Source organism: Meriones unguiculatus, chromosome 8 (genome assembly GCF_030254825.1).
Source record: "Meriones unguiculatus strain TT.TT164.6M chromosome 8, Bangor_MerUng_6.1, whole genome shotgun sequence".
NCBI classification, from domain to species: Eukaryota; Metazoa; Chordata; class Mammalia; order Rodentia; family Muridae; genus Meriones; species Meriones unguiculatus.
This window is the reverse complement of record NC_083356.1, coordinates 11128566-11152139: the sequence shown is the minus strand read 5'-3', so window position 1 is coordinate 11152139 and position 23574 is coordinate 11128566. Positions and strand designations below refer to the sequence as shown.

Below are 23574 nucleotides of genomic sequence, written 5' to 3'. Positions count from 1 at the left end.
TCAGTTTTTTATTTTAACTTCTTTATATAGTTTAGATGCTAACCCTCTACTGGATACATAACTGGAAGAGATTTTTCCCATTCTGTAACCTCTCACTTCCTCCAGATGATGGTGTCCTTTGTCTTACAGAAGCTTTTCAGTTTCATGAGGTCCCTTTTATTAATTGTTGATCTTTGTGCCTACACTATTTGTGTCCTGTTCAGAAAGTCTTTTCCTGTGCCAATGAGTTCAAGACTGTGTAGTGAGAATTTTGTAATTTTGGTTTCTGAAAAAATACCAATACCCACCCATACAGAAATGCTATGGGAATAGATTTCTGTTTCATCCTGGGTGTGGAGATACGGGGCTGCTTCATAGCAGCTGACTATGATTTGCCTCATGCTCTGGCAGAGGCCGATTTTGCCAGCTGAAGATAGTTTCTGCGAGTGTGTGATGTTTGGAATTTGGGGGAATTTTCAGAGGATATATAAATGCTAGAGTCCCACTGGCAGTGTGGATTGCTGGTTGGATGCTGTTGGTTTTGGCTTGTCGAGTTACCCTGCACAAAGAAGCAAAAATCAGATATCCTGACAGCGAAGATCAAACTTGCCCTAAGGAATCTGACACCCCTTATCAGCAGGAAGTAGTCTAATGATAATGACACCCCCTTTCCTCTCTATTTTTTATTCTCTCCTGTCTAGTGTTAGGTGTTTGGAAGGAAAGAAGCAAAGAGGTGGAGAAGGATGGATTAGAGAAAGGAACTCAAAGTAGCAATCACTGGCTACAAGACTGTCCCTGCTCTCTCTCCTGTCAGATTTAGTGTATCTGGTCTTATGTTTAGGTTTTTAATCCATTTGAAGTTGAGTTTTGTTCAGGGTAATAAGAATGGATCTATCTGCATTCTATGTCCTGGAAGGGATGGACTCACTTCCTCAAATGTCCACGTATGTCCACATGTGCACTCTGGTATATGCATGCTTACACACACAACACGACCACATGCACACAGGCACACACACACACCACAGGAAAGGTCTTTTAGAAAAACCTCAATGACAGCTTTGTTTGGATGCTGAGCCTGCTCCATCAGTCATCTGAAGCCTCATGTCTTTAGTAAACCTCCTTGAGTGAACTGACTGAAATAAATCACTTCAGAGGCGAAGACTTTAAAACGTCACTCTGCATGTACACAAAATCAAAGACAAACCAGCTTGACTCTGTCTTGTGAACGGTGCCCATGTGAGCGTTTCTATCATAATAAAATGCTCACTCTGTACAACCAGCAGCTACCCTCAATTTGTCAGTAGACTAACATGCACAAGCTAATCCAGCTTCTTGACAAGCAGAGAAACGTGTCATCTGTGAACTCACTGGGTTAAATACTGCCTATGAGTGATTTCCCTTAGAGCCTAACACAATGCAAACAATGGGAAATTGCTCTTTTCATTATCAACACATAATTGAGATACTTCAAATGTCCGAGTTTTAAACATATACATTAATTCACAGGAGCTTTCCTAAATTTACAAAGTTTTGCAAAATTTACTGCTTAAAAGCAGGGTTGAGCTGTAGCCTATGGGCCAAATCTGGCCAGATTCTTTCTTCAAAATACATAAATAGTAAGACATTAACAGGTACAAAATAAGCATGATGTCCTGCTAGGCAAAGAATATCCATCCTTCCATATACTCTGCGTTGATTTTTGTGCTGCAATAAGCAATAAAGCAGCTCTCTACACGCAGAGGTGACATTTTAAAGTCTTCGCCTCTGAAGTGATTTATTTCAGTCAGTTCTCTGAAGGAGGTTTGCTAAAGAGATGAGGCTTCAGATCTCTGACAGAACAGGCTCAGTTTAACCATTCATATGTCTACAAAGCCGAGGACTTGCCCCTGTAAGAAGAGTCTGCCAACAAAAGTCCTAGACTAAAGCATCCCAGTCACAGGCTGCCAATGAAGAGTGGCCCTAACCTACCACGCTACAGCACAACTAAATCACTACCACGACATCCTGAAACACATCTTCTCCAGTTTGCGCACTTACTACTTTAGGGTAGCACAATATCATCATCTACTGGTCTAAGTAAAAAGAAATGCGTACATACATCTATCTCATCCCCAAAGAGGAGGGCTACAGCTGGGATGCGAAGTGAATAAATTGTAATAAATAATAATAAAGAAAAAATTAATAAAAACAAAAAATTAACAATAGTGATAGTAAAGATAATAATGAAGTTTCTTTGAAGGTCCCTGAGGTTCATTACACCACTGAAAAAGAGTGGTTTTATTTAATTCTCTAGAATGAAGGGTTTTGAAGGCATTTTATCTGAGAGAAATGCAGTGGAAGCCATTTTCAAGGAAGCATTTTGAAAACAGTCTCTACAGCAACTGATTGTAATTTAGCTTCATAAACCTAATTTTCTCTTCATCCTGGCAAACACACCACTCATTTTTAAACACCTCAAGGAGTACAGACACCGATAAGCAACTGAAGTAAAGCACGCATCTCTAGTGAGCTTCCCAGTGGGATACAGATTGAGGATGTCGCTGCTGCAGACCAGCAGCGAAGAGGCCTTGGGAAGTGGAATCGGAGAGTGGGGAAATAGTGGCATTTAAGTTCCTGGATTTAAAATACAAACTGAATTTAAAAAATGAAGGAACAAATGAATTTCTTTTTTTCTTCCCTTCTTTCTCTTTCACTCTTTTTTGGAGAAACATTTGATAATAAAATGACATTGAAGAACAGCTGGACTTCTCAGATAGCAAAGAAGAAGCAGGTTCTGGCACTGAGGCCCAGGGGCAGGGAAAACAGTTTAGCATTTCCTATGACACTCTCTAACCTGCACATACTAAGAGAACTTTAAAGGATACAGCATTTTAGTCATTTAGAGGATGTGTGTGTATATGTATATATATATGTGTGTATGTGTGTGTGTGTGTATATACACATATATATGATTATAGATGACTGGTAGATAGACAGATAGTATAGACATAAAATTCATAAATCTCTTAGCTGCACTGAATGGATTCAAGCTAGCTTGTAAAGAATTTACCTTAAAGCAGAACTCTCTTTTGAAATGCTTACCCTCTAGGGACTGTGTCCTCCTTGGCTTAAATGCAGACAAATTAAAAACAGTGTGCTCCTCACAGTGAATTGGTGTGTGAATGAGAGTTGACACTAAGCTCTTTTAGCATGGATTTTCTTCTCACGAGATTTAGATTTACATACAGCATAGCAAGAAAACAGACATACACAGCCCTTATGAGTTACCCATCCATGCACCAAAACACTCTGAATTTCAGTACAAATGAAGAGAAGTGGTTAGAAGGCCCACAGCCATTAAAAAGGCTTCCTTCAACAAGTCTGCACATGGAAAATCTCTGCTTCTCTTTGTCCCACATAACAGACTCAATGACATCTTAATGTAAAATTAAGAACTATTCCATTCTTCATAAGGCTTTAAAAAGCCCTTTGGGATTTAGAAAATCAATGCAATATTTATTTAAAGCAGCACTGAATGATACAGCTTCTTAAATCAGTCATCATGACTAAGAAAACCAATTTGCTGACCTCCATGCGCTGCCCAGGGCCCTCAGTGGCAGGAGGCCAGTGGCCTTCTGTTTCGGTCCATGCTTTACCACGATGGGTACATATTACAGCCAAGAGGCTTTGACAGTTCAGGGAATTTTTCAACAAATTTTAGGATTTTAGATATAGAACTGTCAATACGTAGAATGTCATGGGTCATCTTCCTAAGAAACTGTCAACATCTATTTCAATTCTTTGTAATGTATGCAACCTATGACCATTTCGGGGGCAGACTGCTCTCCTCTCAAGAAAGCAGATGACAAGGCAAGGAGCCTTTTCCCTGCAAGGTCACCACTCAGGATTGGATTTCTAAAGAAGCTACAGAAGAATTTCTATCAAGCTATGATATTGGTCCTCCCTGAAAATACCTCTCTGCAAAATGCTATTTGCAAAAACAGCCACACACAACATCAATTCACTGAAAGAGAAAATGATTTACAGGAAGACTTATGACCTAACTGCAAAATTACTAGAGAGAGAGAGCAAAAGAGCTGAAGGGAGAGAGAGATGTAGCTGTCTATTCCGAACACGAGAATTGGGACCCCAAAGAGCTGGAGAGAAATCAAAATAAACTCACAGGAGATGCTGAATAAATGCCTTTTCACACCACACTCATCCTTTCTAGGCTAAAGAGTAAACTACCCCACCAAAAGCAAAACATACAGCCAGCATTTGACCACTTCAATTAGTCCACAAACTGATAAAATCACAATCTTGCTGGCCTAAATGTTTTGGGGGTGAGCATCACCTGATTGCCTGTGACAGGGACTAGGTGAGCCTGCATCACACTGCAACCTGGAATAGTGCTACCAAAGGACTCCTTCCATTTCAATGATATTAAAGTTTGGCTCAGTGATGTAGTATTTAGCTAGCCTGGGTGAGGCCTTGAGTTCCATCTCCAGCAATGCAAACAAATAAGTGAATAAATGGATGAATAAACAAATGTGGAAACACAGTTATCACATATATAAAATAAATATATTAAGCTAATATTAATACTTTAGTGTTCAAAATTCAAGGCTAATTTTCTGGCTTGGGATCTATTTAATATGTTTATTTTGGAAGTATCTAGGATCTAGGTGAGCTATGTGACCATAGTTGTAAAAGAAAGATCATGTGTTTATTTTAATATGGGGGGCCTTATTTTACATACTGATGACTGACTTGTGTCACAAGTGACTCCAATGAGCTATAAAGGCACACTATCCTCTGCCTGAAGGTTTCCAGGGGCTGTTTACCTTATCTCCCCTGTCTGTCCAGCACTGAAGCTGCCATGACAGCCACCTTGCTCCACATCTGTGGCCTCTCCTGGCTTCCTACAATACTGTACCCATCATAATGTGTTTGCTCCCATAGAAAAGGAAACTTTTTCCCATTCTTTGTTCTACTTCTGATCCCACCTTGCTACCCAACATCTCAGTCTGTGTGGGAAACTCGGTGCAGAGACAGTCTTCCCTGTGAAGCCCAAGCTTGGACATAGAATGGCACTGGCAGCCTCTGCACTCCTTTCACCACCTCCTTTCACCTCTGGTGAAAGACATGGACATGCACTTTAGAACCTGAGTGCATTGGACAAGGTGGCAGACGGCACTCAACACTCAAAATTCTTCCTTAACACTGCCTTCCAGGTTGTCAAGATGATTCAGTAGGTGAAGGCACTTGCCGTCAAGCTTGGCAACCTGGGTTTGATCACTGGAACAACATGATAGAAAAGAAGAATGGATTCCCACTTGTTCCCACCCTCACCCTACGCACACACCATGGCATTCACACACGTGCTACGGCAGGCATGCACACATACATTAAATACACACATACATACATACATACATACATACATACACACATACATACACGTATTTTTTGAAAGGTTGCCTTCCAAGGAACCCTACCTCTTGTTGGCTGTTACATTTTCCTTATTATGGGAGAGAGGTAACAGCTTATAAACTACAGCCCCAGACACACTTTGACTTTCTTACACTCTAAAGTACAAGAATCCCACTCATGTCTAGTGAAAAAGTAACACCTTATTTCTCCAATACCCTGTGAACACACATGCCCAAACAAACAAACAAACAAACAACTCCAACTCTTCAAGTCATGTCTGGGATACACAGACAAGGGTGATGACAACAGAAAGCCATTAAAGATGTTTGGCTGTTATTTAGAAAAATTCAATTAAAAGATCACACAAAGTTATCCTGCAAAGTAGAATGAAAACTTCTTTTAATTTCTAAAGTCAAGCAGACAAATTCAAAAAAAAATTTGAACTTAACATAGCTACACCTTGCTATGTAATATTCAGGCCCTATATGCCTACATCTCTGTAACTTTGAAGCTACCTGAAACCATCTGCTGATCACTACTTGAAATAATTGACGTAATCTCCCTGAAACTCATATCTATTTGTGTATTTAACTCACGACTGAGTACACAGGGCCAGATCCATTGTGCTTCCTGGGCAAGGTACAGGACCCACTCTCCCCAGTACTACTGCAGCTGATGAGGGGGAAAGCAAGGCCCTGGTACTGTTAATCCATTTCTGTCCACTTATGCCATAACGCACCTCCACCATGACCTTTCAAACACAAACATGGCATGAACTTTTAAATTATCTGAGAAGATAGTATGCCATACACTGCAAATCGAGAGATGAGATAAATGCATTACTTCCAAAGTTTGGAAGAGTCAATCACTAAATAAGCCTTGGTACATTATATTACAGTGTTTTTAAAAAAAATCTGTCCAAGTATTTATCTAAAGCAACAATGAGAAATAGAAACAAATTTATCTACACCCTCCCCCCAATGATGTCCTCTTTGGCTCCTAAAATCCACTGATAAAAACAGAAGCACCCATGGATAACTACAGAGGAGTCTCAAGCGTCTATGCAGTCTCTTTGGTTAGAAAGCCCCAGGAGTCATGAAACTCAATTAGAGCGCATTGTCAGCAACTGCACAGCTCAAGGAGATGTACTTGTAAGCAATCAGAACGAAGCTCAGTGCAAGTTGGGCAATGGTGGTACACACCTGCATTCTCACTACACAGGAGGTACAGGCTGGAGGAGCAAGAGCTCTCAAGGTCAGCATAATGACTAAGTTCAAGATCATCCTAGGATGCATAATGAGTTCTGGGCCATTGTGGGCTGTGGACTGCATGAAACCCTATTCTAAAAAAAAAAAAAACAAAAACAAAACAGGGCCAAATTTTTAAAAGAGGTTTGTGCTTATTAGTTTATAGTAAAAATCAGAAGTATCCGTGCCTCTACATGAGTTTGTATTAATTAATAAATACAAATTTTCTACACAGCATTTTATTCAATAGCCCTAATATTCCAAGTTTTATACTCCAATCACACGTAATTAGAATGTAGGTTTCAAGAGTACTGATAATTACAAAAGAAACTCATATTTAACTTGAGGTACCACAAGAAGAATTCAGACTAGAGAAAACGTTATTTGTACTGTAAGTGGATATTTTTTAAATAGTATTTTAAAAAATGAACACAGTGTTGAACCCACTTAAAGGACATAATTTTGTGAAGGCAAAGTCTCCTTGTTCTGCACCAGGGTGATTCTTTAGAGACACCAACATTGCCAGACACACAACAGACGCTCACAAAATGTTCAGACATCAGTGTGATCCACCATCTAAGCAAAGTGTCCAGAAACCAGGCCCATCGTAGCTGGGGCTCTGGTCTGATGAAGAAGGCTGTAGCAGTAGGGTGACTGTTCCTCACATGCATACAAAGATATGCCACAGCACACTCGTCCCACAATGCCTCACTTCTGGCAGTATCTATCAGAGGCTGAGGGAAGGCCTCAGCCTCCAGCTCTGCTAAAACTGTCAGCAAAGCGGTCTGAAGACAGCCAATACTGTGCTTGACAATAACCAACACCTTCATATAGGGCTGTCTGTCATTTTCTCAGGAATGAAAAATCACATGTGTCCCCATATGAACTGCCCATTAATGCAGAATGGAATCAAAGCTGACACATTTTAAACACAAACTTGGAAACAGCGACTTGAGCGTGCTAATTGTTGCTGCTGGGAAATGTGCATCGGTTGTCTATTACATTAATTTTGAAGTTAAACATACCGCTTCTCTTCTGCTATGTGTATAAAGCCATGTTAAATAATGCTAAAATCATGCAGTGGGACGTGCACATACCTGCGCTGACTTCCTTTTCCTCCTCCTCGATGCTGTTCCTGATGCTGTCGTACTCCTCGTCAATAGTCTGATTGCCACGCATCTGGGACAAGATTCTGCGGGCCTTCTGAGTCTGTCCTTTCTGAATAAGCCACCGGGGGCTTTCAGGCAAAAAGAGAAATCCGAGAAACTGTATAACGGCTGGAACGGCGGCAAGTCCCAACATGTACCTGTAATGAGAAATACATGGACACTGTGAACATGTTCTAAGAGCACTGAGCATATATTCACCGGGGCGTTTAACAGAGCTGTGTGCACGCTCACCGTGGAGTCTGAAACAGCTCTGAGTACACACGCATTCAACACAGAATTCAGACACATGGCGCATGCACTTTCCAGAGTGGAAACGCACTGAGTCTACACTCATTAATAAGAGTATAAAAATGAGTGTGCACACTGCCCAGTCTAACAGCACTGAGTTCACACGCACCAGAAAATCTCAAATAACTGAGTTCACACTAACTCACTGGAATATATAAACACGAGTGTGCACTCCCCAGAGTCTAATAGCAGTGAGCACACACTGCGCTCACTGGAGTCTAACAGTACTGAACCCACATTCACCACAGGGCCTAACAGAGTCCAAAAGCACTTAGTATGTGGTCCCAGATTGCCATAACTAAGCACACACTCACCAGAGTCTAAAACCACTGGGCATGCCTTCCCCAGATTCTAACAGCACCGTGTACACACTCACCACGCAGTGACAGCACTGACTGAACAGTCATTCACCAGAGAACCTACAAACACTGAGTACGTGTTCCCAAGGCTCTGCCAGCGCCGTGCACACACCACAGAATCTAACAGCATGCACAGTCATTCAACATAGAGTCTGAAACACTGTGTACTTCCAGAGACCAGCCGCAGCACACAGGGTGAGCACGCGTGGGTCGCGGGGTCGGTGGTGAGCAGCTGATTGATAGCTGGCCTTTCTCTGTATACATTAACTCAAACTCCCAGGCTGATAGCCTTGCTATTTGGGGCTCTCTATATATACAGTTTAACTCCCAGGGGCTACTGGCCATGACAGCCTCTAGAGAGAAAGACAGCAGAGGGTGTTAATCAGTCAAGCCAGGTGGCTCCTTTAACTCAGAGTACAAGCGTCCGCAGCCCTGACAGTTTCTTGCTATAAATACAAGGAGTTGTAAAACGAAAAGCCTTAGTTCCTTTTAGCTTAGTGGCTCAGCAGTGAACAGTGGCTTGCTGGAAGGTAGAGTCCTAATTAAGAAGGCTTATAAAACAGGACTGCTTATCACTTACCAAACTTAATAACTTAAAAACATATAAAAACATACACCTTTGGCAGACAAAGAAGGCACAAACCTTTCACGCACATACACACATACAATCAATAGAAAAAACGAGAGAGCTCCCAAAGATACCATTTATCCACATATATGTAGACATACAGATATAAATATCCGTATATACAATATATACAGACAATTAGAAAATATTTGGATGAAGTGAGTGGCCTCAACAAATGTTTAAATCTGTCTTGTTTTTTTTTTATATACTCTAATTTTATATACTCTAATACAAAGGTTCTCAATATATGGAAAAAATTAAATCATTCAAAAATAGATACATAAAAGGGGAGTTACAGAAGGACTGCTGATTTTAATATCTAGATACTTTGTTTATTATAAGTTTAAAGCAGTGGCTTTATCTATATGCTCATTATGAGTTCAAAGCAGACGTTTTATCTTATTTCAAATGTACATTTATGTGTTCAAAGTAGGATTTTTAAGTCAAAGTTTTTCTAAGAAACAGGTGTATGTCTTGTCTTATATAGCTAACAATTTATTCTTTGTTTCCATTTCATATGGTCTTCCTTATCGTGGTGTACACCTGGGCCTTAACCTTGGGCTAAACCTAGAATGAATCTATCTCCTTGATTATTAATTTGTTTCAACCTTGTTTTCCTTCCTGGTGTAATTCATGTGCTTGACGTATTTCCACATGGCCATAGAGCTCCGAGCAGTTTTTGCTATACCGCAGGAGGGTTTTTAAATTACTTGAATCAAGTCAGAAATTTTTCAGACTCATCATCAGGAGTTATGAAATCATCAGTTCGTTTAAACAACATTATGAGAGTATATCTTCAAAATAATCTGCAGAAAATCTTCCCAACAGAATGAAGCAATGAGCAGGGAGGGTCTCTGTCATGGCTGATACTTGAAACAAGCATGGGAAGGCATTATAGCAACGATAAACAGTCCTGAGGCAAATTCCTTGGGGCCTTGCCTATGCCAGGGATACACCCATTCGTCAGCAGTGCAGAAATGAGTGGGCTGCCTCCAGGAAGTTCCCTTTCTTGCTTCTGCCAATCCAGCATCCAATTGCTCCCTGTAGTGTAATCCCAAAGCTCTGAGTGCACACTTCTCATTCACCACAGTACAGAAAAAGTATACGCTCCCCAGAGCCTACAGGACTGAGTGCGCACTCACTAGAGTCTCTCAGCAGTGAGTACACAAACACATCACAGAGCCTATGAGCACTGAGTGCATACTCACCACTCTGAAAGCGGTGACCACACGCTGACTAGCCACAGTCTAAAATCACAGAGCACTCCCTAGAGTCTAGCGACACTGAATACACGCCCCTCACCCAGCCTGACAGTGCTGGGTGTATATATACTCACCACAGGATTTGGTGTTTGTGTGGATCACAGCAATACATAATAGCTAATTAATCAGCTTTTCCTCACTGGAAAAGAACTGTTATTTTTTATGCTGTCCTGAAGTTGAAAATGGGGAAAATCTAACATTTATTTCTCTCATATGAGTTACAATTTTACAAATAGGCAAATGCCAAGATAGTATTTCCGTATTGTGAACAAATCATGCACAGCCCTCCACAAATAGTATGTCTAATACTGATACGTACAACAGGAATATGGATTGCAATACCTTCTGACTCCTTTTTTTTAATTTTATTTTTCTCATTAGTTACATTTTGTTAATTCTGTGTCCCAGCTGTATCCCTCATTCCCTCCCCAATCCCACCCTCCCTCCCTCATCTCCTCCATGCCCCTTTCCAAGTCCACTGATAGGGGAGGACCTCCTCCCCTTTCATATGACTCCGTTTGTTTTGTCAGTTATTTTCAGGACTGGCTGCAAAGTCCTCCTCTGTGGCCCAACAGTACTGCTCCTCCCTTGGGAGGTGGGGAGGTCAAAGAGCCAGTCATTGAGTTCCTGTTAGAAATAGTCCTTGTTCCCCTCACTCTGAGAAACCAATTGATTACTGAGCTATCATGGGTCACATCCGAGCAGAGGTTATTGATACAAATCCTACGCACAGGTTCCAAGGCGGGTGAATACGGATCCGCTACGGTCTCCTGAAGGCACGCATGCTGAAGGCTTCTTTGCCAGCCTATGTTGTTAATGGGAGAGGGTACAGCCTCTAAGAAGTGGGGCTAGCAGGGGGGAATGTTTGACACCTGGGGAATACTCTGAAAGGTGATGTTGAGACCCCAGGACTTACCTCTCTCCTTTGGCCTTCTAGCAACCAGGAGGTCATCAATCACTCTCACACTGAACTGCTGTCTTGATGTCCTGCCTTGACACAGAAACCTTGAGCCAAAGTAACCCTTTTTCCCCAGTGAGTCAGGCATCTCGGATATGCTGCTGTCACAGAAGCAGGGAGCTAACAGGAATGATCCGATATGAGGTATGCTTCTCAGGAGACTGACTGCCTGCAATTACTTCTTTTGTGTTTTGTTAACACTCCCCCCTTTCCGCTCTGTCGTCTGAAATATGGTCTTGCTATATGTAGCCCACATTGGCCTACAACTTGTGGTCTCCCTCCCTCTCTTTCACAAGAGCTCGGATTACAGAGACATGCCACCATGCCTTGCAGCAAGTTATTTATTAATAGCTATTTCTGTCCTTTGAATAATTAGTTTTTTTAAGTAATTTCCCTATTTCATGTTGCCAGGAAGCATGAAGTTCACCCTGATGAAGCAGTAATGGCCCACAGCAGAGAAGATAGAAGCAGAAACAAGTAACTTCAACAGAGAGACTACTCTGATTTAATATGCTTTGCAAAGCCAGTCTGCCTTTTAAGGTACGCTAACCTACGGTAAAGCAACATAAAGGCTCCCACAGCTAGATCTCATGATGTAAGCCAAATAAACTCTAAGTAACTGGATTTTAAATCTGAAAAAAAAAAGAGGAAAACTATAATTATGATTTGGGTGTCAATAACACTTACTATAAACAGCACAATAAACCCATAGGTAGAATCAGAAAGAGTAATATCCAGAGAGTGAATGACGTACTCATGACTGAGTGATGGAACAGACGGTGTAGCCTCCGCCATCTATGTTGCGTGATTATACCGACACTTAAGCCCTTGGTGCAGCTCACAGAGAAAAGCTTCTTTTTAAATCCCAACTGAAGTATGCTTCTCAGTCTGCCATTGTACCTTACCTTTCACTCCCAGCCACTAGCTGAGCACCAAGTGAAGGATGCGCCTCACACGTGGATGGCATCTAGTAAATACTTTATGAATGGAAAGAACAACAGCCATATACTGAAAGCCACTGGAAGCTTCTGTGCTATTACACAGAAAGGAACTAGGCTTGGACTCAAGTACCAGTAGCAAGTCTTCCAGATCATTTAGCTGCAAACTTACTTGCCCAGAAAACCACTGTCACTCTAGGCATGATCAGATCCTCTCTTTGCAAGCAAGGGTCTTCGGATGAAAACTAGGCAGATCAACTCACATAAATATATTTTTCTGGCTACCACTCACCCCCTTAACATGTTAATACATTCAACTAAATTTCTTATTTAAAGTGTTCTATTGCTGTAAATAAGAGTTACGGCTTCTCAAAGAATTTAGAGGAACTGCTGGGCTAGAGGTTTAGTTCACAGCCCTTGCATAGCAAGGCCCCGGGTTCAATTCCTTAGCAAAAACCAAGAACAACAACAAAAAAGACACAATAAAAAGAAATGGTTATCCTATACTGTCAATTATTTTTAGAAAAACAGACTGTAGAAGGTACTAAATATACTGGATTAAGGAATTAGTAAGATTCACGCTATAGATGAGAACTTTCCTGTTTCATTTTCTGTGTTTTGAAATAACTAAAGAGCTGCAGAAATAAATACAGAAACCGCATCATTTTCAGACACGGAAAATGTATACATTATTCTCTGTTACTTTGCTACTTGCTATTAAAACCCAGAGTATAGTTATTTTTTTATGAATTTAAAAGAAACAGAAGCTAAGAAAAGAAAGAACGAAAAGGAAAATGCCGACATAATATCAACCCACGTGTATGTGAGCTCCAGAAGCCAGAATGCTTTAGACACGAAGCCCCTTTGCAAAAGGACATCCCAAAAGCCTCAGTCCAAAACTCCTAAGTCTGCATAGTAGGAGAGAGATCTAAAACCTCTGCCAGTGTCTCTTGCGGCAAAGAGTAGTCCAGAAACCTAAAGATAACATAATATTGATACTGATGCTCGAGACTTACTTTCTAAAAGTAAAAGAAGGGGGTTGCTTAGCCTACTTTAATTATCATCACCGATACAATATAATCCGACAGAAGAAAATCCATAGCTTTATAGAACACCACTACACAGGACGAGTGAGTTAGCTGCAACATATAAACAGCAAAGACAGATTGGATCCGGGTTCCTACTACGATTTTGTTGAGTGTCCCCAAAACATATATCTAGACCTGGGTCAGCCGCTGGTTGTGCTACCGGGTGTGATGAAAACTTCAGGAGGCACAGAAGTTCTGGAGTGTGGAGGACCACACTCTAAGTTAGGTCCTAGAATCACGCCCTCAAAAGAGCTGCTTCCCGTCCGTGTGCTTCTCAGCTGCCAGGAGGTCTTCAACTATCTCCTCCAAATTCCACTGCATGGTTCCCATCATCACTTTCTCAGCTGATGCTGAACTGAGACACCCAAAACCATTTCCCTCTTTAAGTTAATTGTCTCAAACATCTTGTGACCATAACCAAAGACTGATTTTTAGGGTAGTTCAGGTGTAGGCACATTAACCCACAACACCCCCGGTCGAGTTATTTATCTATGCACACAGAGCAGCATCTATTCCCTAGCACTGCTCAGAGCAGTAGGTCACAGCAGTTCCTAATTCACTTGGCAGAAGGGATGCTCACCAAGAAAATTTCACCTCCTCGGGATGCCTAACCTTGCAAGAAGTCCACATCGGTCTGTTATATCTTTATATCAAGTCTCCAGTAGGTAGAACTATCTCATATCTTTCTCTGGGGGAAAATTATTGTTTTTGAAGATGTGTATATGGGTGAAGTAGGAAGGGTTGCTGTTATACTGATGAAAACTTCAACCTAATATAAAGAAGCAGAATGCTATAAACCTAGCTAAACTGAATCAGGGGATGTCAATCTTCTAAATCTAGAGAAACCAGGAACCAGATGAATGACAAGAAGCCCTGACACAAACTAAGGGAGGAGTCCCTAGCGATCAAGAGACCTCATTATTATCAGATAAAACCAGGTTTCTGAATCCTGGATTCATGTGTGAATCTCCCAAGGGGCGGTTTAAACACACCAGAGTCTAGGCCCCACCTTCCCCAGGGGTTGTGATTAATTGGTCTGGGCTCTGAGCCCACAGATTCTATTTCATTAAAAGCTCTCTGGGTAGTGCTAATGTGCTGAGGCCAAGAACCACAGATCTAAACATTTAAAAAAATCCCAGAGGTAAAAATGAACAACAAACACCCAAGATCTCAAGGAAAAGCCTTTTATCTTTTGTGGGTAAAAAGGTACAACAAGCTGACTTAAAAAAAAGAAAAGAAAGAAAGAAAAAACAGGCTGACTCTAGAAGAAAGAAAATGAGAGCACTAATGAGTTTTGAAACTCTTCAAAACATCTTTAGCATCATGGCAAGATATCTTTTAAAATACAGAAGCCTTGGCATTAAGAGGGTCACAGCTAACACTGCAACCAGGACCCATCCATCAGAAAATGCAGGATGGAGCAGACCCTCCGGGGGACAATGCTTTCAGATGCTGTCAGCCCAGGACAAGAACCCCTTCTCACTCAGGGTAAGCTTGCTTTACAATTCCCCCAAACCTGATTCTCTGAGAATCTCAAATCCTTCCCTGCTGGGCCCCTGGATGCCCCACAGTGGCGCAGCTGCTCAGAGGTACTACGGCAATTTTCATATTACAGGCCCTTCACAGATCACTGCTTCAGAGGCTTCGCACTGCTCCTCCCTGTGCCACTTCAGAATCTTCTAACGGGAGGCCACTTAAGGCACAGGATAGCAGAATGACTGCAGTGACTGCGGCCCACAGTAATCACCCGCTTCTAGGAACTGGGTTAATTGGCATGTTACATAGGCTTTGTCGTTCCCAAATACATGAAAATCTAATTGAATGTGCGTGCTCAGCTGGTTCATGGAACACTTTCCGACAAGGAGCCAACAAAGAACACCAGCCATGCCCCAAGCACTGCTCAAAGGACTCCAAACTGCAGGACACTTACCATCTTCTCAACAACACAAGGATGTGGAGAGCATTATCAGCCTCATTTCACAGATTAAGAAGTGAAGCACGAAGGAGACCCATAGTTAAGAAGCGATAAAAGATACAAATGAAATGCAGCCAGCCTGGCCCCTATATATACTGTGAGCCAACCTACAATAATAAATATTCATTAACTACCTAGTATTTAATTATGCTGAACTCATTAAAAAATGCATTAACTCACCTCAACTTCACGGTTAAAGAATTCTGAGGTTCTTTTGTGAAAGTGCGATTCAACTCACATCTATGTGCCTAAAACCGTGCAGCAAAAACGGAAAGCAGAGGGCGAGTACAATTCTGAGTGTCTGAGTGTGTCTCACCCATCAGGCTGGTTAGCTGCAAGCCAGTAGGAGCAGAGCAGCTGGTGACAAACAATATCGCACTGTTCTCTCAGTGCCTACCTTGACGAAACTAGAACCCCCTGAAGATATTATGGCCACAGCACAGGAAACAGATGACCACCAGTTAAAAGAATCCGTGTTTCTTTGAGGTGGGGGGGGTCACACTCTGTACCCTAAGCAGGCCTCAAATTTGCAAGCTCCTGCTTCCGCCTCCGTAATTATTTCTCCTTAAATTATATAAGAAACAATATAAACAACAGAAAACATTTTTTACAAAGAAATCATGGGTAGCAAAAGAATGCTACGCGTGACAGACATGATAGTTCAAACATCGTTTTATCTACATTTTATTCTGCACCCTGAGCCTGACAAAAATTCTCCCCAGCCTCAACCCTTCAGAGGGAATTGCACACAGAGTTAAATTCTGCACTCACAATCCAATGCGCTTCTCCTCCTCCTCTTTTATCTCCCCATTCCTCAAATGATGTGCAAAGAATGGTTGCAATCTCTTTCAAAATAACTCCCTAGTTCTATGCAGTTTTAGCAATAAGTCAAAATGTAACAGAAGATCATCATTGCCAAGGAAACTTCATTGTAGCATACATCTAAATTGATTTGCATGCAAATCTTTTCATAGCTCTTGAAGGACTTCCTTCGAGTCAGGAAAGGGATCACAGTTCACTTGAAGAAATGAAAGCACTCAAATGCCACAATCACTTGGCCCATTACCCTACTGACCTTGAGGGCATGAAGGTACAGGTCAAGCAACAGCTCCAGGTGTTTCCCAAACTTATTTTTTCAGAACTACATCTCTCTTTACTGGGGCAATAGGAAGTGTGTCACAGAGGCAAGAACACACCCAAGGAAGGCCCCAGCAGAGAAAACGGAAATTCATGTGAACAAGAGCTTCCAGTGCCTACGGATTCAGCACCTAAGAAAACGTTTTCTGCGGTTTCACCAGATAGGAGCATCCTATCTACGGCTACGGTAGAAGGGCCCAGACTGTATCTGAAGTTGACGGTAGAACGGGGAGTTGTCTGCCTGGCACTCCATTGCAGGCATGGAAGATGAAAGTGTGACAGGGGTACACGGGCGGCTTGTATGGGTTTCCAGGTGTTTGAACTCTTAGTCCCCAGCTGGTGGCGCTGCTTCAACAAGGTGAGAGACGCATCTCTGGGACTTTGTGAGACTCAGCTAGCAGAAGCAGATGACTGCCCCAGCCCCAGATCCTGGTCTAAGTCTCTCTGTGCTTCCCACAGGCAATTGCAGTATGCCCAGCCAGACTCGATCTCCTGCTGTTCCAGCTGCAGCCTCACACCCACGCTTTCCCTGCCGTGGAACGGTGCACTCACTTGCTCTCTAAAAACCCCCAACACTACATCTCTACCGCTTATTTTCATAGCCACAAACAATTTACATATATATATAGAGATATATATATATCTCTATATATATATGGGGGGTGTATTTTTTCAATTCTAAGAAGATACATCATGTCAGTCTTTGAAAGTGTGCCTTGAACATAGTCAAGACTTAAGGAAGATTAATAATATCCAGTACTGCTTATATAAAACTAAAAAAAAAAATTAAAAAAGACAACTAGATTTGTAGTTACAATTGTTGCATTTCCACTTTGGGTTTACACCCATTTGCTGCTAATTAACAAATCAAGTCCATGTTAGACCACTTTGAGCAGCTCAAATAAACTACAAAGCTATTACAAACACTAGGATGCTACCTCTGCTTTATTCTCAAAAGCTCCCCGGTTTTGTGGACTTCACGGAGCTGCACGTAACAGTTCACACACTACCCTTGAGCCTGCATGCTTTCCAACTGGCAGGCCTTCACACGTAAAAGTCAACACATTTTCCCTTTCATTGAAAATAAAGAGTCTGCTATCAGAATCAGTAGGTTCTTTGAAACCTACTGAATGACGATTTATGTTAGCTTCGAACGCTATGCCAAGACTTCTCTCTGAGTCAATATTTAGCTGTTTATCAAAAAAAAAAACATTCTGAATATATATGAAAGACCAAGAGCTAGACGCATCACCAACCATAACAAATCTAATCATCGTTGGTGCAACACTGTATAACTCTGAAAATAAACCTTCTAGCTAAGGTTGCCAGTGGAAAACAGAGTAACTGCAGCCCCCTCAAACCACACCCCGGAATACTGGCCCTGCAGCCCTGCACTCAGAAGTAGTCACCCAGCGTTCCTGTGGCTGTGGGGTTTCTCTACTTCTCAAAGCCTGAAGCAATAACTATATGAATAATCTGTGTACTAAGAGCACTCTATCATATACCAGTGGGAAGGTATCTGCCCAGTAACACTGTCAGAAAGATAACACTGATATTGGTCACCTGGTACATTACAGCCAAGTCACTTGATGATGTGTTTTAAAATTTCAATCAGTGTCTCACAACTCCGTTTTAACAGTAAGCTACTAAAATAAGAAAATCGGGCTAAAGAAATGACTTGGTGGTTAGGAATGCTTCCTCCTCTTCTACGGGCCCTGAGTTTGGCTCCTACACCCGTATCAGGAGGTTTACCCTCTTCTGGCCTGCAACACAAAGGAATACACGCATACACATAATTTAAAAAAATAGTAAAATTTTAAGATAATAAGATTACCAAACTGAGATTTTTGTGCATTAACTTAACACTGTCTTCTCACCAAAGACCATGCAGAAGATAAGCACTGGTGACTGAAACTTGCCGTAATCATATTAGCTAGTCATGACATCAAGGGTTGGAGACACGGTTGCAAAAAGAAAATATCTCCTGTGGCCTCCCTGATGTGATCTGATAGACTAAGATCAGAAGGAAGGAGAAGAGGATCTCCCCTATCAGTGGACTTGGGGAAGGGGCATGCGTGAAGAAGGGGGAGGGAAGGTGGGATCGGGAGGGGAGGGGGGAGGGGCTTATGGGGAGATACAAAGTGAATAAAGTGTAATTAATAAAAAAATTAAATTAAAAAAAGAAAATATCTCCATGTGTCCCATTTTGAATATTTCAACTTTCTACTGATTTATGATCAGAAAATAAGCAACTTCTGTTCTGCCTCAAGAAAGATTCTGTGCAAACTTATAAAACCAAAATCACTAAATAAACAAATGTAACGAAGTATTAACTCTGTGTGCTTGATTTACAGGGGGAAAAAAATCCCCAAAAGTAATTTTATATCAGTATTTAATGGCTTGGAAAAAGTTCTTTAGAGTCTTGTGGTTATAGCAGAAAAAGAAACATATTCTGGCAGAAACAGATTAACACTGTTTCTATCAATGAAGCATTCTATACATGTTAGTTTTAAATGGCAAAGTATATGAAGACCTAAACCAAATTCATACCATGGTTTCTGTGAAAACTCTCTATCTTCTCTCTGGATGTGTGTGTCTGTCTCCCTGTCTCTCTATCTGTGTGTGTGTGTGTGTGTGTGTGTGTGTGTGTGTGTCAGAGAGACTGATTTTGTCTATCTCTGAGAATCTTCTGTGTAAAGTTTTAAAACTGAGATTATAATAGTGATAATGATAAATAAACTTTATAGAGCCTACACACCAGAAATTTTGAACAAGATAAGATTATTTCATTGCAGGATAATAGGAGCTTTTAAAAGGACAAGTGTCAGAAAACTTATTTTACTGCAGGCTGTTTTCATGGTAGGGTCATATTGTGACACACATCTATAATTCCAGAGCTTCAGGGGTGGAGATGGGAGGATTAAATAAATTCAAAGCCTATCTCAGCCGATAGTAAGCTCAAGGCCAGCCAGAGCTATAAGAAAGCCTGTCTCAAAAAAGAAAAAAATAAATAAATAAATAAATTCAGAAATAGAATAGTATAAGACGGCCAATATGAGGTTCACAGTAATTTTTTCCAGTACTGGACATCAAGCCCATTGCAGAGATGCAAGGTTCTTTGTATGAGTTATCAGGAAATGCATGGACTTTGTAACCAACCACCAGCCCAGATAAGAACGCTTCTACTACTCAAGAAACTTCTTTGATAGGGACTCTTTTCCAGTTGATCATCACTACCAGGGCCAACGGCTGATAAGATTCCTGTGCCTGGGAGTGACCCTGCTTGGTGATGAGCTCCTTGTGGAACTGTGGACCACATGCTGCTTTGTGTCTATCTTCCTTTATACGGCACATCTTATTCTTCACTAACAGGGGCAGGGGTACAGTTCAGTAAAAGAGAGTGTGTGCCTACCTACAGGCCCTGAGTGAAAGACAACACCTCCTTCAACCTCTTTTTAGAACTTGCCAGTGAAATTATGTGACTGGTGGGTGAAGAGTCATGCTTCCAGTTATTCAGAAAGGTAAAGCATTTTTTCATTTTCTCTTGGTGTGCATTTTTGGGTAAGTATGACTGTTAAGTAACATGCCCATTCTAACTTGTTAAAGCTACTGTTTATAAAAAATTTAATGGTATTATAATTCCCAGAGGAATGGCACACACTCTTTTCATCTTGGTATTAACAATACAAGCTTTTATCTATTTTAGTATGATGAGTCATAGCCACTTCATTAAATTTATTTATCTTTCCACAGAATCAACTCCACTGTCTTTCTATTTTATACCTTCTGCTTACTTTCTTGTCCCATTCCTTACTTTTGAGTTTAACAACTTTAACAACTACCCTTCCTCCTCCTTCTCCCCCTGAGCCCCCGCTCTCCTTATCCCCTTCCTTTCCCTCTCTTACTCCTTTCTCCCTCTACTCCCTATCCTCCCTTGAGAGGGTCTCACTGTGCTCTGTGCCTCCCCAGGCAGAATTAGCCAAGATGTAACTGGAGATCTACCTGCCCCGCTTCTCAGCACTGGGGTTAAGAGTGTGTGCCATCAGACTTGCCACTCTTCACATGGAAGTTGGATCATGACTTTAAGCCTCTTCTCTAGGATCATCTTTTAAAGCTACACTTTTTTTTTATATACTATATTTTCATCACCTGCTTTAATATATTTTATTTTCTAATTTTCCTTAGAGCTTGTCCCTGTTACTTTCCTACTGCTTTAACAAAAGACCATGCATAACCAGGGCAACCTATTATAAAGAAATAAAAATTAAAAAAGGTGTTTAATTTGGGCTTATGGTTTTAGAGGCTTAGAACCGCGGCGGCAGAACACCTGAGAGGTTGCTCTTGATTGAAGCAGGAGATGGAGATGGACAGTGGGAATGGCGCAAGCCTTTTGGAACCTCAAAGCCTGTCCCAGGTAACACAGCTTCTCCAACAGAGCCACTCCTTCTAATCCCTCCCCTGAAGTCCCACCAACTAAAGGTCAAGTATGCAAACGTAAAAACCTATGGGGCCATTCTTCTTCAAAACACCACAGATCTGTAAGCACTGAGAACATCTTGCTTCAGTGCCTAAATCTTTAGGACTTTCTTCTCTATTTTATCGCTATTGATCCCCAGCTCAATAATGTGAGGACCCAGTCTAAAAAAATGGAATATAATTTATTTATTAAAAGCCTTCTAAATATTTACTTCATACTCAGGACCTGGCCGATGTCTGCCAAAGAAATTCTAACGGCACCTTGACAAATAATATATACTAAAGCTATTGAGTGTGGCAGTCAAGGGTCGATTCTGACAAGGGTTTAATGGTTTTATATTGTTTCTATAATGTTTTTGTCTAACTGTTCTATAATAAATTGGTAATAAAATGGTTTTCTAAATCCCAAATGGAAGCTCGATTTGTCTATTTTCCCATTCTGCTCCTTTTTATTGTGATAAAACAAATATTTTTTTGCCATTTTGAAGTGTCCAGCTCTATCCCAGCATGTACCGGCACAGTGTCAGGAAAGCACCCCCGCTACCTTTTGATTTCTCTGTTTTGAAGCTTTCATCTTGTCTTCCACACTTTTATCATCACTGCTGCTTCTGGTGAACAGGCTCTTTGATCACTACGAGCCATCCTAATCTCTGCTGACACCGCTTTAACGCCTCTCTGACTGTTAACATCACAGCACCTCACTTTCACTTTTACAGCGCCCATCTTCTTACTTTCAACTTATGTAAAGCGCAAAACCACCTATCTTTTAAATGTATATATGGGTCCTAATTTTGGTAAACAGTGACAGTATACAGTATACATTTCCACAGCCTACCAAACTATCTAAAGTATATTAATGCTTATAATGGCTTCTTAGCTGTTTCCCTTAATATACTCTAGTGGCTGTTTTAAAGAAAAAAGAATGAGGCCATCTGTCAGCCTATCAAGTGCTCACGTACAAACCACATACATGTAATTCAGTTTTATGCCGATCTCTGCTATTGTCATCTTACGACAAATGAGAAGGTGCAGGTGCAGAGGATGCCCACATTCTCCTCTCCACATAGGCTTCGGCATCCCCCACCAATGTGCACACCCACATGATGAGTCTACCGACTACATGGATGACCAGCGTTACCTGTGGTTCACACCTGAAGGAGTGTAGTCCACGAGTTTGGACAAATATGTAGAAGCATATTTACTATTATGATGATACTGTGCAGAGTTATTTTCATTAAAGATGCTCTATGCTCTGGCCACTAACAGATTTTTACATTCTGTCCATGGTGTGGAGTGGCCTCTTCAGGGAGACTGGTCTTACACAAACCTCTCCTGCTATTTTCATTTGTGGAAATTAAAAGAACTGAAGGTGAAAGGTTTTTGTTGTTGTTGTTGTAGCTGTTGAGTAAGATTAAACGGATATAGAGGCTGAAACCAATCAATGCTTTCTCAAGACAACAGCTAGCAATATCTATTATTGTTTAAGAGTTCTTTAGCATTTTCATAGACATTCATTCACTCAATCCATACAATAACACTGTTACTGATACCAGTTCCATGAGGATGAGACCTCAAACTAATCAGCCTTCAACTACATTCCCTGTTACACTAGAATCTTTACAATAAGTCTTACGTCTTCACTCTATGAATAGAATGTTATAGATAACTTCAGCATTTAGATTTCTACTTTTAATCAAGCTATTAAGCTCTAATGGATATGTGTTTTCCAAATTATTTTTTTTTGTTAAAATGGCAGTGGAATGGCTTTAAGACAGAGGTTAACTCGTATGCTATTTTTCATATGTAGTCAGTCGTTACTAGTTATCACTAATTATAAGGACATTTCCTGAGCATAAATTTGTTTTCTGAAAATATTACCTTTCAAATGATATACAAATAACATTCTTTCAATTAACATTCAAATAACAGCATGCTGTGGGGGCTTCTAAAACTTTAAAACTATAAATTATTTCAGGAGAAGAAAGCTCACCACTTCACCATGCAATCAGTTTTGTTAAAAAACAAAAATCCCTATGGAGCTAAAGAGATGGCTCTGAGATTAGGAGTACTGACTGCTCTTCCACAGGACCTGGATCAATTCTTAGCACCCCCATGGTAGCTTATAACCTTCTGTAACTGCAGTTACAGTGAATCCAACAAGACTTCTGGCTCTGTGGGTCCTTGGCAGGCATGCAGAACACAAACATAAATACACACAAAATACAAAAATAAAACTACATTAAAAATTATGAGACTTGAAAACACAAAACCAAACTTACTGCGTTCTTTTTTAATTTTTTATATTAATTACAGCTTATTTACTTTGTATCCCACCTGTAGCCCCCTCCTCATTCCCTCCCAATCCTACCCTCCCTCCCTCATCTCCTCCCTGCCCCTCTCTAAGTCCACTGATAGGGGAGGCCCTCCTCCCCTTCCATCTGACCCTAGTTTATCAGGTCTCATCAGGACTGGCTGCAATGTCCTCCTCTGTGGCCTAGCAAGGCTGCTCCTCCATAATGAGGGAGGGGAGGTCAAAGAGCTTGCCACTGAGTTCATGTCAGAGACAGTCCCTGTTCTCCTTACTAGGGAAACCCACTTGGATACTGAGCTGCCATGGGCTATGTCTGAGCAGGAGTTTTATGTTATATCCATACA

At 41.1% G+C, this 23574-nt stretch overlaps 1 protein-coding gene across 2 annotated transcripts in view; it reads right to left on the bottom strand.

Annotated features, from left to right (window-relative positions):
* Positions 1–23574, bottom strand: part of Slc2a13 (solute carrier family 2 member 13) — a 265113-nt gene that overhangs the window by 187882 nt on the left and 53657 nt on the right. For both annotated transcript variants that reach the window (XM_060388794.1, XM_060388795.1), the window contains exon 3: positions 7739–7947. In XM_060388794.1, coding sequence (XP_060244777.1) covers positions 7739–7947 — 209 coding nt within the window. The remainder of the gene's footprint in view (positions 1–7738; positions 7948–23574) is intronic.